General features: G+C 36.9%; 1 protein-coding gene across 3 annotated transcripts in view; it reads left to right on the top strand.

Moving 5' to 3' along the window:
* Positions 1–19,879, top strand: part of LOC127853101 (probable E3 ubiquitin-protein ligase HECTD4) — a 115,561-nt gene that overhangs the window by 30,118 nt on the left and 65,564 nt on the right. For all 3 annotated transcript variants that reach the window (XM_052387308.1, XM_052387317.1, XM_052387325.1), the window contains exons 17-32: positions 176–397; positions 990–1,084; positions 1,336–1,540; positions 3,226–3,345; positions 3,571–3,675; positions 5,022–5,185; positions 5,469–5,663; positions 8,954–9,140; positions 9,925–10,029; positions 10,319–10,407; positions 11,659–11,846; positions 12,215–12,341; positions 12,793–12,928; positions 15,461–15,627; positions 16,040–16,186; positions 16,512–16,693. In XM_052387308.1, the coding sequence (XP_052243268.1) occupies positions 176–397; positions 990–1,084; positions 1,336–1,540; positions 3,226–3,345; positions 3,571–3,675; positions 5,022–5,185; positions 5,469–5,663; positions 8,954–9,140; positions 9,925–10,029; positions 10,319–10,407; positions 11,659–11,846; positions 12,215–12,341; positions 12,793–12,928; positions 15,461–15,627; positions 16,040–16,186; positions 16,512–16,693 (2,434 nt within the window). The remainder of the gene's footprint in view (positions 1–175; positions 398–989; positions 1,085–1,335; positions 1,541–3,225; positions 3,346–3,570; positions 3,676–5,021; positions 5,186–5,468; positions 5,664–8,953; positions 9,141–9,924; positions 10,030–10,318; positions 10,408–11,658; positions 11,847–12,214; positions 12,342–12,792; positions 12,929–15,460; positions 15,628–16,039; positions 16,187–16,511; positions 16,694–19,879) is intronic.

Here is a 19,879-nt window from a genome sequence, read left to right on the forward strand (position 1 = left end):
AAACAAATATATATCATTGACGAAATGAAAACCTGTAAAATAATTTTACAATTTTAAGTTTTCAATTAGTTTTATTATACATCATCATCTTGATGTTGATTTCCATTCTTATTAAAAATGCTTGCAGCAGCTTTTAAAATGTGATCCTATTAGTTTAACTCTGTCTATTTTCTAGGTTCTGAAGACGTTGCTGAAATGTTGCCAGACACTTATTACGGATAATGTTTTCGACCTTGAGACAAGGTTACAAGGCCTTGAGAAGGTTGCTAAGGTGACCATACTAGGTCACATGGTTCCGCCGTTAATGACAGCATTAACCCACATGAACCTGCAGAGCTTGACCCTGGCTGATACTCTGATGCCTACCCTGGTGGAGTTGGTTGTCTTCTCCAGTCAGGTCCGGGAAACATCCTTGCTTAACCCTTTGTAGCTGGGATATTTGTCCCTTTGTAGCTGGGATATTTGTTGTCGGCTAAATTGGTGTCTGCTGAATTTCTAAAATCATCATTTTCTTCACTTTTTTTCAAAGACCACTATCAGAATAGCAAACAGTTTGGATCCTGATCAGACGCCACGTTTTGTGGCGTCTGATCTTGATCCAAACTGTTTGCAAAGGCCTTTAAAATTCAGTTCCAGCGCTAAAAGGGTTAAGCTGAAAATACCCAATGGGTCTGTGTACCTTTATTATATTTATATTTGTTAAACAAATGGATGACTCTCTTGATGCCAATAAAACCTTAATAGTTTGACCTTAGTTTTATTAACTCACATTTGTGCATGTTTAATTTCGAAAAATTAAAGAATGTCATGTCATCAATATGTGATTGTGAAGTAAAGGGATGATTATCATAACAGAATATGACAGTTTTGGGCAATAAGACAGTGAGTTTGTATCTCAGATATAATGATTTTTCAGCCCTTTTTAAATTCGTTCTATGTAAATTCCTATCATGTATGATATTGTTACTGTCTTAATTGATGTTCAATAGGCTGCCCTATTGTTGAAGAGTCATGTACAGATCATACACCAGGAAGACATGGAGACTGACTCTGATTCAGAGGCAAATGACAGCATTGGTCAAACGTAAGCAGCTTTTGATAATTGCTCTAATTATAACAAAATCCTGCAAAGTGTCATAATCTCATATGCTTTCATATGTGTACCAGTCATTATAAAGCTGTATGATTTCATCTTTAGAAATAGGATTTATATTCTATTTCAGAACACACAATTAGTATCCTTTTAAAATCATATTTGCTTAAGTACTGGTAAAACAAAGTAGAATACAATTTTAATCAAGTCTTATAAACAAATGAACACTTGCCCTGTTTTAGAGCTGAACCAGAAAGCCAAAGGGAGGAAGAGGGGTTCCTATCTGGGCTGAAGATCCCTGCCCCCTGGTCCTCGGGCAAGTCCATAGAGAGCATTCACCCTGTAAGAGACAACTACAAATTCAAGGAGACCGTGCACATTCCAGGGGCCAGGTGCCTCTACCTGAGGTTTGATAACCGATGTGCCTCTCAGTACGACTATGACAAGGTAGAAAGCTGTCTCCATTGAATAGCATTAATAAATGAGTAATGCTGTATGTGAATTTTAATTTTGTTCATGTTTTATCATTGTATGTCAAAACAAATAGTTTTTAAAAATGTGCAAATAAAAGTTAATGTTTTATGTACATGTATGCTTGTATGTAACACAAAATACTTGACAATCAAGTATTGAGTTAAAAAAATTATGGGACACACTTCCAACGCTGGTAATATTTTTATGCCCCCCGGTAGGGTGGCATATAGCAGTTGAACTGTCAGTCCGTTTGTCTGTCTGTCTGTCTGTCTGTGTGTCCGTCCAAAAACTTTAACATTGGCCATAACTTTTGCAATATTGAATATAGCAACTTGATATTTGGCATGCATGCGTATCTCTTGAAGCTGCACATTTTGAGTGGTGAAAGGTCAAGGTCATCCTTCAAGGTTAATAGTAAAAAAATACAATCCAAGGGAAGTAATAAGCTTTAAAAGAGAGATAAGGGTGGCATATAGCAGTTGAACTGTCAGTCTGTTTGTCTGTCTGTCTGTCTGTGTGTCCGTCCAACAACTTTAACATTGGCTATAACTTTTGCAATATTGAATATAGCAACTTGATATTTGGCATGCATGCGTATCTCTTGAAGCTGCACATTTTGAGTGGTGAAAGGTCAAGGTCATCCTTCAAGGTCAAAAGTCAAAAAATACAATCCAAGGGAAGTAATAAGCTTTAAAAGGGAGTTAATTTCTAAACCTGCCAAATGATATATTGAAATTTTATTTCAAAGCGGCGCAATAGGGGGCATTGTGTTTCTGACAAACACATCTCTTGTTTATTCCCTCAAAGGGAGGCATTTAGTAATTGCATGGTCAGTCCTTCCAATATTCCTGTATCATTCTGTTTTTATGCCCCCCTTCAAAGAAGAGGGGGTATATTGCTTTGCTCATGTCGGTCGGTCCGTCGGTCCGTCCGTCCGTCCACCAGGTGGTTGTCATACGATAACTCAAGAACGCTTGGGCCTAGGATCATGAAACTTCATAGGTACATTGATCATGACTCGCAGATGACCCCTATTGAATTTGAGGTCACTAGGTCAAAGGTCAAGGTCACGGTGACTTGAAATAATAAAATGGTTTTTGAATGATAACTCAAGAATGCATACGCGGCCAACAGGGCACACTCTGAACAATATTACTGAAGCAACTGGTCTGTAATTCTAAATCTATAATTATCAGTCCAATGAAACATCATCCTTTTAGTAAAGTACAGTGGATCAGTAAAAATATTATCAGAATATGAGATTTTTTGTATATTTTGTATATTAAATATTGTGTTAATGTTTAATTTTGTTGATTAATATAAATATAAGCAGGACAGGGGAGGTAATACACTATTATATCTTTGTTATATACAGGGGAAACAAATGCAATAAGTTTAAATTTATTGTTACATCATTTGCCTCCCTTGTAATATATTTTTACTTAAAAATTCTTCATTTGGTAGCTTGATTTTAATGGTGTGCAGAGAGATTTGTCTGATATTTTACCTGTATTCTTGCAGGTAACCTTGTTTCTTCTTTGTTTGGAGACTAACTCAGGATATATTAAAGGTCTTATGATAGATGGTATAAAGGGGAATAGCAGAATACACGAGCCATCACTGTCTCATCATGATTTTTGTTGTGTATTTCATGGTAGATGATTCTGTATGCTGGAGCAAACACGACATCAAAGAAAGTGGCCGAGTATGGAGGAAATACGTATGGCTTTGGGAGCCGTAGTGTGTTGGGCTCAGGCTGGCCAAAAGATCTAGTCAGGGTTTGTACATTATTTTGGACTTTCATCTTATTGTAGATTTATTTAAGTGAAACATAAACTTTTGTTGTCAGTGTTTGCTTGTTGTGAACCTTTTTTTGAACAATGACTTTCTTGCCCCTTACAAATATTTTTTTTCCACAAGTGTGCAAGGAAAATGAAGGTTTTCAGCATTCTATCAGTCCTATGTGTTGTATGATAACTATTGAGGTATCTACTGTATTGCAGGTTGAGGGAGATACAGTGACATTTTCATTTGAGATGAGGTCCGGTAGAGAACACAACACCCCTGACAAAGCCTTGTGGGGCTTCCTGGTCACCATAAGGGCTCAGGTACGTCAGAACTTTGTTGATTGGCATGTTAGAAAATGCATTTCTCAGTCATAGAGTACTTGTTTTAAGTACTGACCAGTCCTTGGTTAAGTGGTTCTTTCTGTTTGTTATGAATAGCTAGTTTTGACAAAAATGGCTTTCATCATTCAAAAGAGAATAAATGTCTGTGGGTATTATGAAGCAATTTCAGAAGTATCGGGCTTTGCCAAATGCCATAATAAACACTGCTAAATGTAAAGTAAATGCCATATATATCATGGTTATTATATGCAATTGTGAACATTTTAGGCTCTTTTTGCTAAATATTATACAATATCCTGCAATCTGTGGTATAAAGCTCCTTTACAAACACATTCACATGCATTTTGCAGTAGGGTTGCATAAAGAAATTGCATGGTCCGTCTGTCATTCCTTCTTTCCTTAAACGTTTCCGGAGTATTTTCCTAGCTGGTTTTAGATAACGTGATTTTTAACCAGGTTTTCCAAAGGAAAAAACTGGTTATTAGATTGGCGAATGCGGGCGGGCTGGCTGGCTGGCTGGCTGGCAGGCGGGCGGAACAAGCTTGTCCGGGCCATAACTACGTCGTTCATTGTCAGATTTTAAAATCATTTGGCACATTTGTTCACCATCATTGGACGGTGTGTTGCGCGAAATAATTACGTCAATATCTCCAAGGTCACACTTTGAGTTCAAAGGTCAAAAATGGCCATAAATGAGCTTGTCCTGGCCATAACTATGTCATTCATTGTGAGATTTTAAAATCATTTGGCACATTTGTTCACCATCATGGGACGGTGTGTCGCACGAAAGAATCACATCAATATCTCCAATGTCAAGGTCGCCACGACTAAAAATAGATTTTTTGTAAAAACAAACTTACAAAGGGGGTTAATTTTGTTGTTCATTTCAAAAGTTCAGTTTGAGTTTTCTCCCTTTATCAGATTTTTTTTTCACAATAAAAACCTGGTTTTGTGACAATTTTGTCCCTTGTTTTAATATGTTAGTTTACTTGCATGACTCACAGATCAAGTTCAAGTTTTGTTCTGGTCCAAAGATTTTTGGCAAAGTTGCAGTCCTTGGACTTTCTCTAGAATAGAATATTTATTGTGTAAGCCTACCTACATGACTAACAGATCAAGTTCAAGCTTGGTTCCAGTGCTTTGCTTTTTATTAAGGACCGGGCCTTTGAATCAACACTTTTCTTTAAAATAGCTTCACAGCGCAGTAGGGGGCATTGCGTTTCACAAACACAGCTCTTTTTGTAATGTATTGATATTATAAATACTGTGTAAGCAAACTAAGCATGTCACCTAAGAGCATGTCTGCGGGATGTGTCTGTATGCAGGAGACCCCAGAGGAGATCTCTACCGGCCTGCCCTTCTTAGCTGACCTGGCCCTGGGCCTCTCAGTGCTGGCCTGTACCATGCTGCAGCTCATGTATCAGGGACCTGAGAAAACCAGGGAGGAGGAGGCCTGCCAACATCTACTCAAATCTAAACTGTTGCAGAGGTTGGTCACCTTAATGATGATTGTGTTTATATAAATACAAATATGTAAGAGGTGCCATGGGGTTGACAGGATTAATTGTGTTGTGTAAAGTGTTGTCACAGATCAGCTTTTACAATCTGCAGAGGCTAATCCAAAAGGGCACATTTTTGGTTTCAATGACGCCTCTTCTTAATTCAAACTGAAGATGAAAACTGTCCTGAATTGCCTGGACTACTTTGTGTGATGTAAAGTTTAACTTATTACATTACATTACAAAGTAGTGTTCTTATCATGTATATTGCAGGTGTGTGTGGCAGTCAGGTACAGTGAGCACTGCCCCAGGTTCCCCTAAACCCTCCCCAAGGGTGTCCCAGGCAGTGGATCCCTGTTTGTCCCCTATGAGCCCCCGCATCCCTCGGATCAAGCTGCCCTCTGAAATCATGAAGAACTTGCTCAGTCTGGCCCAGAGACACCCTCCACATTTGAGGCCGAGCATGAGGTATGGCATTTAGGGAAAATATAAGACATTAGTTGCTGCATTTAACTGTTATTTGAATTGATTTAAATTTCAAACCTTATTTTGTGTTTTTAACTGATTCATGTTACCTGTTAACAACATTCCACTCATCCAACCTCCCATCTCACATGCAAAAAGTTTTAATGAAACATACAATTTTAACATTAGTCTAAGGTGTTTAATTAAAGAAAATGTCTTGGAAGAGACAAATCAATAAAATGATGTTCAACATACCATTACATCTAACACCTTTGAACAATAGTTATGATTTAATATTTCCAAACAACTGAGGCAAATATCTTTAGGGATTCTTGACACCCTGGAAAGGTTGCATAAAGGGCCTGTGTCAATGCTAAAAAAGGAAAATACATGCTCTTATTATGTGTCAAAAATAATTAAGGGAATTATAACATACTGCACTCATGGTAGTAAAATGGAAAGTCCCTTTAAAGTTTTGACCAACTTTAAATGTCTACCTGGAAACTCAATGGAAACAAGTTACTACTGTAGTTAAAATAGAAAAAGCGGTAAGTGAAACACTTATCTCCCTTTTTAAACAAGTTTCTACTGAAGTTGAAATAGAATCAGTGGTAAGTGAAACACTGATCTCCCAATGTAAACAAGTTACCACTGTAGTTGAAATAAAATCAGTGCTAATTGGAACAATGATCTCCCAATATAAACAAGTTACTACTGTAGTCGAAATAGAATCATGGTAAGTGAAACACTGATCTCCCAATGTAAACAAGTTACTACTGTAGTTGAAATAGAATCAGTGGTAAGTGAAACACTGATCTCCCAATGTAAACAAGTTGCTATTGTAGTTAAAATAGAATCAGTGGTAAGTGAAACACTGATCTCCAAACTCAATGTAAACAAGTTGCTACTGTAGTTGAAATAAAATCAGTGGTAAGTAAAACACTGATCTCCGAATGTAAACAAGTTGCTATATTTTAAATAAAATCAGTGGTAAGTGAAACACTGATCTCCGAATGTAAACAAGTTACAGAAGAATTGAAATAACTCGAGCTGGCAATTTCTCGAAAACTGGCGATAACTCGAGCAGTAAAGGAAGTCCCTAATATTTTCCTTCAATTTCTTTATAAAAATACCCGCAATAACTCAAACATGCGATTTTCGATAACTCGAGGATGTGTGCTGGTCCCTGAAAGGTATTTCACACCTAATTAACTGGCAGTTTTTCGAAGACACATTCTCGTCTGGTTGGTGCTAAAATATTCAAGTTGTGAAAACAGCGCAATCACACAGACAAAAACGCTTGATTAGGTGTGAAGTTAGTTGCAGTATGAGAAACCCTGCAAATTGTCAACCTTTGAGATGCATATAAAAGCTACACAATTTTAATGAAAAATAGATAATTACTGTCAATCGATAATTAAAATTAATTATGATAAAATGTATGGTATAAAAGAGAGCGTAGCAGATAATACATTGGAATCTCAACTGAATTCCTTCTCGTCATTTGCGCTATATCATGGCAATATATTGTTTGAATATTTTTTATTATATATGTGTTATGTGTGTATGTTGATTAAATTAAACGAATTAAAATAATCATTCTCATTAGTTAGTTTAGCATACTGTTAACTTACTTTTTTTACAAAGCCTTTTCTTTTCCAAGCACCGTCTTACATTACTTTTTTCACAAAGCCTTTTCTTTTCCAAGCACCGGCTTACATGTAAATAAAGTGTTTGCAGTCAGAAGTTAAGCATCACCAACCAAACAGTGAAAACAAAAAATACCATGGATTACTCGAAACCTGCAATTATTCGAGCATCGAGGTTGGCCCCGTGCTACCTCGAGTTATCGCAGTTTTACTGTACTACTGTAGTCGAAATAGAATCAGTGGTAAGTGAAACACTGATCTCCCAATGTAAACAAGTTACTACTGTAGTCGAAATAGAATCAGTTGTAAGTAAAACACTGCTCTCCCAATGTAAACAAGTTGCTATTGTAGTTGAAATAGAATCAGTGGTAAGTGAAACACAGATATCCCAATGAACACACATTTCTACTGTAGTTGAAATAGAATCAGTGGTAAGTGAAAAACTGATCTTCTTATGTAAACAAGTTACTACTGTAGTTGAAATAGAATCAATGGTAAGTGAAACACTGATCTCCCAATGTAAACAAGTTGCTATTGTTGTTGAAATAGAATCATTGGTAAGTGAAACACTGATCTCTCAATGTAAACAAGTTGCTATTGTAGTTGAAATAGAATCAGTGGTAAAGGAAAAAGGATCAGTGGTAAGTGAAACACTGATCTCCCAATGTAAACAATTTGCTACTCTAGTTGAAATAGGATCAGTGGTAAGTGAAACACTGACTCCCAATGTAAACAAGTTACTACTGTAGTTGAAATAGAATCAGTAGTAAGTAAAACACAGATCTCCCAATGTAAACAAGTTGCTATTGTAGTTGAAATAGAATCAGTGGTAAGTGAAACACTGATCTCCCAATGTAAACACATTTCTTCTGTAGTTGAAATAGAATCAGTGGTACGTGAAACACTGATCTCTAAATGTAAACAAGTTGCTACTGTAGTTGAAATAGAATCATTGGTAAGTGAAACACTGATCTCCAAACTCAATGTATACAAGTTGCTACTGTAGTTTAAATAGAATCAGTGGTAAGTGAAACACTGATCTCCCAATGTAAACAAGTTACTACTGTAGTTGAAATAGAAGCAGTGGTAAGTGAAACACTGATCTCCTAATGTAAACAAGTTGCTATTGTTGTTGAAATAGAATCATTGGTAAGTGAAACACTGATCTCCCTTTGTAAACAAGTTACTTATGTAGTTGAAGTAGAATCAGTGGTAAGTGAAACAATGATCTTCCAATGTAAACAAGTTGCTACTATAGTTGAAATAGAATCAGTGGTTAGTGAAACACTGATCTCCAAATTCTAAAAGCACACCTAAAATGCTAAAATAATATTATGAACAAACCAGTCACTAAACAGTTACATTTCAATATGGTTCATGGTAAAGCAATTTTATGACTAATTGTCTAATTATTTTACATAAACTGAGCATCATAATGTATTAGATGTGTCATTTAAATAAATATTATAGTGTTAATTCTAATATAATTTTGATTGTTCATGGTTATTTCTGTTCCTTTAAGAATTGACAAGCTTAAATTCTACAAGTTTGTACATTTGTTTATGGTTGTGCCAGAAAAAGAAACACGCTATAGTTTATATCGTAACAATTAATACTCACAATATTATTCCTTCTTTACTGAAGTGATGCCATCAAACCTGATGTGATTTTGGAGCGAATAGTGTCAGCAGTTGTGAAACATCTTGGGCTAGAGGAGACGGTGCGCTTCTTCACTCCATCGAAGGAGAATCACACAGACGAGTTTCAGCTGTTAACCTCATTGATGGAGGAGATTTGCAGACGCACTGATGCTCTTGTCAGGCAACTCCAGGTAATGATAATCTACGTTCATGTCAGTATCAATAGCAGCAGGGTGTTAATTGAAGCTGAATCAGGATCTCGGCGGCATCATGTAATCTGAAGGTTCAAACTACGCTGTCTCAGCTTATGCACCAATTGTAGTTTCACTCCATGTGAAATGTTGTCAGCTTAGTTTGTACCCCATGATAAGTGGGATTTTCTAAAATCTTCCTCATTTAAGAGCAAGTTTTTAGTTTAGGTCATTTAATTATTATTTTTATGCCCCCGGTAGGGTGGCAGATAGCAGTTGAACTGTCCGTCAGTCAGTCTGTCCGTCCGTCCGAAAACTTTAACATTGGCCATAACTTTTGCAATATTGAAGATAGCCAACTTGATATTTGGCATGCATGTGTATCTCGTGAAGCTGCACATTTTGAGTGGTGAAAGGTCAAGGTCATCCTTCAAGGTCAAAAGTCAAAAAATACAATCCAAGGGAAGTAATAATCTTAAAAGGGAGATAATTTCTAAACCTTCCAAATGATATACTGAAATTTTATTTGAAAGCAGCGCAATAGAGGGCATTGTGTTTCTGACAAACACATCTCTTGTTATTTAACATTTTTAACAGAACACTTATACCAAATGGCTCAGACTGCTGCAAATCTGCACTCTTAATACGACTTTTTCAGGTGAATAATTGCAGTATTACATTTACTTTGAGTGCACATTGTGTTGGTGAGTATACATAAAGGCCTGATGGGTTTCCCTTGTTGATGTGTGAGAATACCGAAGAATATATAGTCACTGTTTTTCAGGCCCTGGCTGACTTGGAGCAGAGATGGCACACAGAGCTGATAGACCGTAGAGAAGATAAGACACTCAACACTCCTCCATTCTTTCATGACTACCATCTGCAAGAGGTACGTATAGTCACTTAACCCGTTCCCAGTCATAAACAAAGTGAACATGGCTATATGCAACCAGCATAAAACCAGAACATCCTGCGAATAACTCACAAGCTTTTCAGGTGTTATGTTGTTTGCTGCTCTACAGTATCTTTGGGTCAGAAATAAAGTCTGTAAAACTTGATCATTTTAAGAAAAGTCTTTCATTTAATTGACTTTGAAACAGAACATTTTGTTCACAACAGGCATTATCAATCATTACTCATGCTGGATTGTGTAGCATGTGTTATATGTGTTCTTTCAGACCCAGTTTAAGGCCCTCTTTATGTTGTGCTTCCTGAAGGATGTTTCCATGGATTCCAGTAAACTGGAAGATGCAGCAACAGAGCTCCGGTAGGAATATTATGTGACTGTATTTACTGTATTCAGGGCTTTTTTTCAGCATTTTGGGAAGATAGCCCATGGCTTTGAAATTGGGAATTTTCTCGGCATTTTCAAAAAATTGAGAAAATTAATTGGGATTTAAAACTACATTAAAGAGTTCAACATCTTTAAGCAGTAGCCTTCTTTGGCAGCACTATAGTACAACCATGTATACCTGGCCTCATATTTTGGCAAGGAAAACAATCTTGTATCAGGCACCATTTTATTAGGAGGCGCTTCATCTTCTTCTGATGAACTACTGCTTTCGACTTGTTGATCTATATCAGTGGGCACTTTGCTTTGGGAAATCAACGATGACGAGATGCAAGAGTCTCTTGTTATTAAATTACTGTCATTAACAATTGAAGGAAAGGAGTTTCAATGATAGGACTTGTACTAGTTGTCAATGTTTCTTTATTTTATGACGCTTGCTTAAAAAAAATCAACAGCTTTCGTTTGACCAGGATTTCACATAATATTTTGAATCATGAGACATATTTGTTTTCCATTCAGTCAAATCACAAAATGCTTGAATTTCATCGCAAATATAATAAGCGCCTGAATAACACAGAAAATATCGGGCACATGAATAATGCATACGTTATCCAAATCGAGGTATAGTCTAAAACCCGTACAAGACAAGATCGGACTAAAGATCGGCTTTGTAAAAAAGCAAACTAGCCGATGTCATTAGCGTTGTTATTTTCTCGATTGGGAATTTTTTAGCAAATTTTGGGAAAAAAGTATACTATTTGCAATTGGGAATATAGTCGAATTTCGGCTTTAAAATCGGGCCTAAAAAGCCCTGGTATTTATTCATTTACTTACTTGGATGGTAAACTTGAAATGAATAAAATGAGAGATATTGAATTAAAATTAGATGAAATACTAACAAGCACAGTAGCATCTATATCTTTTCTACATATATGTAATTAAGGAAGTTTTACTTTTACAAAAAGAGATTGCCAGATGGGTTTTATTGACATGTTGTGTTCTTGTGACAATGAGCTGGTCTTCATACACATATTATTTTTTATTGTGTATGCTGAGGACATGCATGTATTGAAATTTTGTTGAAGTAAAACTTTCCAATATTTATAAATTCATAATTATATTGTGACAAACCAGCACAATTTCCTGTTGGCTGTCAACTGTCAAATCTTTTACAAACATCAGCTTGTGAATTACACAAGACAGTAACCTGATATTTATGTTTTTTAGAGAGAAGTTGGATGGTGAAATATCATCATCCAATGCTAATTCAGACTCTGACCCGCTACAGAAAACTCGTCAGCTGGTGGACGGGATTCTGTCCAGGCTTGACCTGCTGCTACATGTCAACATCTCCCCCGGGGATGCAGGAACTCTCACACGCACTGTCTCTCAGTGTCTGGAGGCAATCAAGTCAGGTAAAAAGCAGAAAACATGTTTGAGATGGGCTTTGGAAAAGATTGAACTTAATACATGTGTATTAAGTGTTGTCCTGTGCCTGCCCTGTGCAGTCCACAAAGATTAATCAGGGATGACTTTATCCGTTTTAATGGTATTATTTTTTTTAAAGGTGTCTCTTCTTAGCAAAAATCTAGTCTAGTGTCGTCCCTGATTATCTTGTATGGATCCATTAAGCCCCATTAGCCTAGAGCAATACAATTATTTGGTCTTACACTGAAAGTGGTCCACCAAATATTTTGAATTAAAATATGAATAAGCTTTACATTTGCTGAAGTTAAAGTAAATGTTTCTCATCTGTACTGTAGTGATGTCTGAATGTTTGCAGGGTCCCAGGTGATGGTCAGGTCGGACACAGACATCATCCACGCCACTGTCAGTAGGAGTATGTCTGCTCCCTCTGGGGTTGACTGCTTCCATGATGACACAATACTGGACTTGGCTAAAAAACACCGGTTTGTTTAGTAGCATCCTATTAGATTATTTTGGTCGTTGGCTGATTTTAGGATGACACAATTCTGGGTCAGTTTCAAATGTAACATATATGTAGGGAATATCTTAACAAATATTTTTTCTGAAACAGCAAAATCGAAGCTTTAATATTTTTTTGCATTAAGCATGATCCAGGGGTTCTTTACAAAGTTTGTTGAAATTAAGAATTTAGCCCCTCTGTCAAAAATGGCCTTGCTCTGGGGGCAATTCATTTTACAGTAGGCTTTATATTCAGTTTGTAACATCAGATAATTGTCCTCTATAAAGTTTATAGTGTGAGGTTTCCACGGGGTCCTCTTATAATAATAAAACCTTTAATGAAACGATTTTGAGTGTTGATTTTCTCTGTAATTATTGTCATTATTTGAACGTGAATATAACATATGCTCGCAATAAATACATATTTTGTAATAGACGACGTCCGAAACAGAAGCCAGACCCCATGACAATCTTGCAAGACCTTGTGGATGATCAGGAAGTAGGGCTTTCTCCACACGCCATTCTGATTGGTCAACTCTTCCAGTTCATTGGAAGTGCCCCAGAGAAAGCAGTAAGAAAAAAAGTGCCCTAGATATTAATTGTATTATATGAAGTCTGGTTTTATTCTTTTAAAGTGCATATTTGCACCCATGGTTGAATTCAAATTATGTTTGAGTCCTGTTTCCAAATGGCTGTTTAATGTTCTTGTTATTACCCTTAAAAGAGGCATGTAGCAATCGCATGGTCCATCTTTTCATCTGTCAGTCTGTTCTGTTTCTTGTGAAGATTAAAACTCAGGAACTGGAAAGGGATTGAAAAGGACTCATACATTCAAAGAGGGCATTACGTGGAAGTGCAGAGTAACGGAGAACAAGAATTATTTCTCATCAAGATTTATAGAGTAATTGCTCTTTATTGATTTTGTATGCAGAGATTGATTCTCTCATTAGTGTTAAAATGAACCTTATAATAGATGTCTGTAAGTAAAATTGGAAAATACCATGATTATGCACAAAACTCTCTGCAATATGTTTACAGTTATAGCCGTTGTTATTGTTTTATTGGGCCAATCATAAATACTTATGAAATAAAGGAAATAAATTAAGACTTCATGTATTGATAGGGGACATTTAGAGGGAAGGTATTGTGCACAGATCATAACTAAGTGTATAATATTTTTGGAGTTATTGGCATTTGATTTATTTTAGTGCTGAACTTTATCACATCCTTTAATACTCTTATGGAAAACATAACCTAAAAAAATGAATCCTCATAGATTGACATAGGGCTTTGAGGGGAAAGTGCCCAGTAAAACTTTATTAATTCAATATGTACAGAGCACTGTAATTACTCTATGTTTTCGGACACTCTAAGTTTTCGGACACTCCTTTTTCTTAGCAAAAATAAATATTTTTCGTGACTCTTAATTTTCGGACACATGAGTTTTCGTACATAATTAATGTATCTAAGTTTTCAGACAGTATATTTTACAGCGCTATTTTACAAAATTTCAGTCCTGTTGTTGATATCAAATGACACTTCGATCATGGGGTTTTACAACCAGATTAACATCATAAAACATGGCAGGTGTATGCCTGAGGGCAACGGACCATTACATTTGCGTTATTGGGTAAATAACCTTGTAAACCGGTATAAAACAATGGTTTTGTCCGATAGCATAAGCGTTATGTCAATTACCAGGGCTAGTGCCAATTATCAGTTCAATTATCTACCGCAATGGTACTACCCCTTCTCAGTAAAATAATTGTGACACATACTAAACTCTTCAAAGTGTGATGCACCCTATTGCAAGTTTTACAAACAATTAAAGGTGTTAGACAACAACTATCGGAAATGAACAAACAAAGAATTCATAGTTTGCTTTTTGTATTGCGTTAATTACAGGTTCATACTAGCGAGTATCGGTACACCGCATGCTCATCTTTGAACTCGTTGGTCAAAGTACAAGTTGTAGTAACTTTAAGTCAAATAAATTAAGCATTTAAAATTATTTAAAATGCAGTGCAAACATATATAACTGTAATTTATACTATAGCACAAGGGTGTGCTATCACCGGTAGTCGTTGATACAATTGACGTTATTTTCGGACACTTCAATTTTCGAATCTAAGTTTTCGGACACCTGTATTTTGTTAATATTTTTCGTATCTAAGTTTGAAGGACATTAACAAAATTAATTATTTTTTAAGTGTCCGAAAACATAGAGTAATTACTGTACTTGCTCTTTGTTATTTTTCTTGAGCACTCTTATTATTCCATAACAATGTAAAATATGACATTCTTCATTAATCTACAGAGAACATTATGGTTAAGTGCATAGTGCATTAACTCTCTTCAGTAAAAAGCAAGAAGTTTAGTGTACATTTATTCATGGAGTTTTTCACCTTTGTTACCAAGCATGTCTCTGAAATTGATTGCAATGAAAATGCGTATATATGAAGAGTAGATTATAATATCAGTATTCAATAAAGAACTTGTTTGTTTTATCCAAATTTGAAGGAAAATATCTCTTACTTGGGCAAAATGATACTTAAGGAGCATTTTGCAATTACAGAGACAGCACTTGTTGTGTTTGGAGGATAGTGGGGACAGTACATGTATTTTGGAGGTTGTTATCCCCCGCCATAGGCGGAGGGATATTGTTTTGGCGTTGTCCGTCCGTCTGTATTTCCATCCGTCCGTCCGGAGCCATATCTTGGAAGTGCTTTTGCGGATTTCATTAAACTTGGTATGAGTATATATATATATATATATACATAAGAGGATAATGCACGCCAAATGGCATTGTACACCATCTGTTAATAACAGAGTTATGGCCCTTTGTATCTTAAAAAAATGCCTTTTTTGTGTCTGGAGCCATATCTTGGAAGTGCTTTGGCGGATTTCACTGAAACATGGTATGAGTGTCAAGAAGCATATTGGTGGGGGATATCAATTCAACGAATTTGCTTGTTTTCTATAAAAGCATTCAGTTTTATTTCTAGTGGAGAAATCACAAATGTTTTCTCTATGGTAAGTGGTGTTAGTTGGTTCATTTTGAAATGAAGCTCCTACATAGGTCTATAGTTTGGTTTCTCTGCAGGTGTCCTGTGAGGCGTTCCTGCAGACAGCCAAGCTGCGCTGGTTGCGTGGCAACACCCGGAAGCAAGCGCTGGTTCATATGAGGGAGCTGCTGTCTGCGGCATCAAGGGTTGGCGGGGCCACACACCTGGTTGCCGCAGTGACATCGGTCCTCAGGCACGGACCTCGGTATGAAACAACCTCTGTGATGTAATAACAAGGGAACCACTGTTACATTTTAAAATTAAACAATAAAATTTGTGCAGAAATGAAGTCTTGGATACTTAAGCAGTTTCCAGTTTCCTTATTCTCTTTTATCAATCATATAAGACAGCTGAACAAAGAAGTGTACTAATTCAATAATCCCATTTATTATGCCAATTATTTTTGATCATTAGATAATTTGATATTGATCTTCAGTGACAGTTTCCATTATATCATTAATTCATTGTATTATGTATATGAACTAAATAGTGGATGCATCGAATAATTTCAGTAATCAAAATTACTACATGTGTTGTTAGATAGTTCAAAATTAATTGTAAATGAATGAAATAGTAAAAAGCACGTAGCTCAACTCTCAGATTGGTGTTTTGTTCAGGGTTGAGGAGCTGACATGTGGGGGGATGGTGAGTCAAGTGCGGGAGGCGTTTGCAGAGACCATGACCTCAGTGGTGCAGGTTGTGGCCAGATACCCGATAGCATGCTGTAACAGTATAGGCCTGCTGTGTATTGTGCCATACACTAGGTAAAAATTAGCAACCTTTTGTGTCCAAAACTATGCATCTCTTTTTTATGGTATTTTTGTTATCCCCTGCTGAAATAAGAGGAATTAGTGTCAATTAAATAAAGTTAAATAAAAAAAATTACCCCCCAAAAAATAATTTTACCTTAACATTAAAAAATATAAAAATTAAGAGTATATCAAACTAAGGGTTGCATAATGAAACCTGTAAATTAATTATTGCAGTTCATATCCTTTTCATGAAATTTGTGATTTATTATTTTATAAAAAATAAGAATTGATGCATAATTAAAAGATTTAAATTATAACGTAAAAACATTGGTTGTAGAGCTGAGGAGAAATGCTTGGTACGATCAGGACTGGTTCATCTCTTGGACAAGCTTTGCAGTCTAGCCAGCAACCAATCAGATAGTCGTGAAAACCAGTCTGTTAGACAGAAAGTGTCAGCCATGGCGTGGGCTGGTTTCCAAGTGTTAGCAAACAGATGTGTCATGTGGGAGACAGAAGAAGGTCAGTAGCATACATCGACAACTCGGGTATGTTGTAGCTATATGGGGGCCCCCTTACAATGACTCTTGCTCCCTACATTTTAGCATTGCCCATAGTTAAGTTTTTATGCCCCTGGATCGAATGAGCGGGGGCATATTGTTTTTGGCCTGTCTGTCTGTCATTCTGTCCCAAAACTTTAACCTTGGTTTAAGTTTTGCGATAACTTTTGCAATATTGAAGATAGCAACTTGATATTTGGCATGCATGTGTATCTCATGAAGCTGCACATTTTGAGTGGTGAAAGGTCAAGGTCATCCTTCAAGGTCAAAAGTATAAAAAAATACTATCCAAGGGAAGTAATAAGCTTTAAAAGGGAGATAATTTCTAAACCTGCCAAATGATATATTGAAATTTTATTTCAAAGCGGCGCAATAGGGGGCATTGTATTTCTGACAAACACATCTCTTGTTTACTTAGATTATTTCACTAGCGTGTCTCAATAAATACAAGAGGTATCACCATTAAACTTCATATGTGAATCTCACTTAGAGGGTGTGTAGTGCACAAATACCATTAATCTGTTTCATGTATTTTGAGAATTATTCCCGTTATATTATGTTTGTGTTTATACATGTATTTTCTTTTGATATTTTAAGAGTAAAAATTTGAATCTTAATAGGTAGAAAAATCTCATTTTGTTATGAAAATATGCAGTGCATAAGAACTCTAAGCCTTGTTTCTTTATTGTTAGAGATATTGTCCTTTATTTTAATGTCATAAATACTGACCTGCTATCTCATGCTTCCTCTTTCCAAGGGGAATTAACTCATCCGGAATTTTAACTGGGAATCCGCCACCTCAATACTGTAATACAGGCCAGGTTAAACATAGTGCAATGCAACCTAGCCAAAAATCGGTAACCAACCCTCAATATTCTTTCCGGATCAACCAGTTGTATACGCATACATGCCATAATTTTTCAGACCAATTCCGGGACATTGAGTTAAATTGTCCGGGACTTTTGCCGATTTTCCGGGACATGTATAAAATGTAGCGATATTTATAGACATATGCATTTTTGGTACGTTTTTTTTTGGTTCGCATGGTTAATTGCAAAAGTTCGAAAGCCTATCCGAAATACACTTGATCTATTAACGTCAAATTAAACATTACTACTTCCGTTACTAGATACAAGCCACGTGTTTTCAGTGTAAGCATTCTCAACATAGATGGTGACATCACTGCGTTATTGTTATTAAGACCAGTGTGTAACGCGTAGTTGTTGATACGCCTTTATTCATTCATTCACTGGGGGTTTAGAAAAAGACAATAATAAACCTAGTGAGGATGACGTTTTTATATGCTTACTTTTTAACTCAACTTCTTTGTCGGTTAAACGTGCGAACATAAACTGCTTTTAATTTTTTACTCAGCGATGTTGGACTTCAGATGTGTGAACAACTATCCTTTGCCCTTATGCAGCGGGAAATAATGACATAGTACTATTAGATTAAAGTCAATTAACAACCACATTAAACAATGCCGCCTTTCGGTTTGACCGCGAACGTGAGACAATCGATATGATAACAGGACCCCTGTTAATTGATTGATTTTGACACGTAGCGTAGTCTGCCTATTCGGGTAGGCATTGTCATGGAGACGCTGCAGATATACACAGATTCGAGGTGCAGTTATGCCTAAGATAAGGTACATGTATATATGGATTTTGTAAATTCCGGGACATTTGACAGATTTCCGGGACAGCGGAACAAGTTCTTCATTTCCGGGACTGTCCCGGACAATCCGGGACGTATGGCATTTATGTGTATACGTGTCTTTTACGGCTCTGAATTGAAAATTGTTTTTCGATTTATTTCACTTGGTTGATTGGGGTTTTTAACCAGGTTTTCCGAAGGAAAAAACTGGTTATTAGATTGGCGAATGCGGGCGGGCTGGCTGGCTGGCTGGCAGGCGGGCGGAACAAGCTTGTCCGGGCCATAACTATGTCGTTCATTGTCAGATTTTAAAACCATTTGGCACATTTGTTCACCATCATTGGACGGTGTGTCGCGCGAAATAATTACGTCGATATCTCCAAGGTCAAGGTCACACTTTGAGTTCAAAGGTCAAAAATGGCCATAAATGAGCTTGTCCTGGCCATAACTATGTCATTCATTGTGAGATTTTAAAATCATTTGGCACATTTGTTCACCATCATGGGACGGTGTGTAGCACGAAAGAATCACGTCACTATCTCCAATGTCAAGGTCGCCACGACTAAAAATAGATTTTTTTAAAAAACAAACTTACAAAGGGGGTTTATTTTGTTTGTTCATTTCAAAAGTTCAGTTTGAGTTTTCTCCCTTTATCAGATTTTTTTTTCACAATGAAAAACTGGTTTTGTGACAATTTTGTTCCTTGTGAATAGATAAATTGTGTAATTTATCTTTTTATTTCTCATTCGGATTAATTTATGTGGATTTAATGGATTTTGTTTCATTTGTAAAGGTAAGCCATGCTTGTTTTTATCGAACAATGGTTTATTTCTACCATGATGGGTGTTTTCAGGCGCGAACGACCACGTGCAAAACGTGCTCTTCCAATACATTGCTAGAACGTGCAAAACATGTTCTTCTAATGTGTTACAAGATCGTGCAAAGCGTGTTCTTCTATTGACAGACTGTTTATCATTTGCCATTGTGTGCCGGTCCGGTCACGGGTCATGTCACCGGTCCGGTCATTGGTCTGCTCATTGAAGACCGGTCATGTCAACGGTCCGGTCATGTCACCAGTCCGGTCCAGTCACCGTCTGCTCATTGATCACCGGTCGTGTCATCGGTCCGGTCATGTCACCAGTCCAGACCGGTCACCGGTCCGGTCATTGATCACCAGTCCGGTCCGGTCACCGGTCAACAGTCATCAGTTAGGCCTGCCACTGATAACACCAGTCACCGGTCAAGAAGAACAACTCGGTATTCATCATTGGATTATTCTTCTTCCTCCTATTCGTCGTCGAATGCATCGTCTTCATCAAGGAGTAGACATCGGACACGCTCTTCTTCGTCGAGCAGTTCTCATCGTCGCGGCTCTCGTAAGCGATCACGTCGTCACTCACGGAGACGGTATTCTAGATCCACATCTCGACAGCGCAGCGGATCCAGATCTCGACATCGCAGGAAACGAGGACGTCATCAACCTTCACGTAGA

This window comes from Dreissena polymorpha, chromosome 1, assembly GCF_020536995.1.
Source record: "Dreissena polymorpha isolate Duluth1 chromosome 1, UMN_Dpol_1.0, whole genome shotgun sequence".
NCBI lineage: Eukaryota > Metazoa > Mollusca > Bivalvia > Myida > Dreissenidae > Dreissena > Dreissena polymorpha.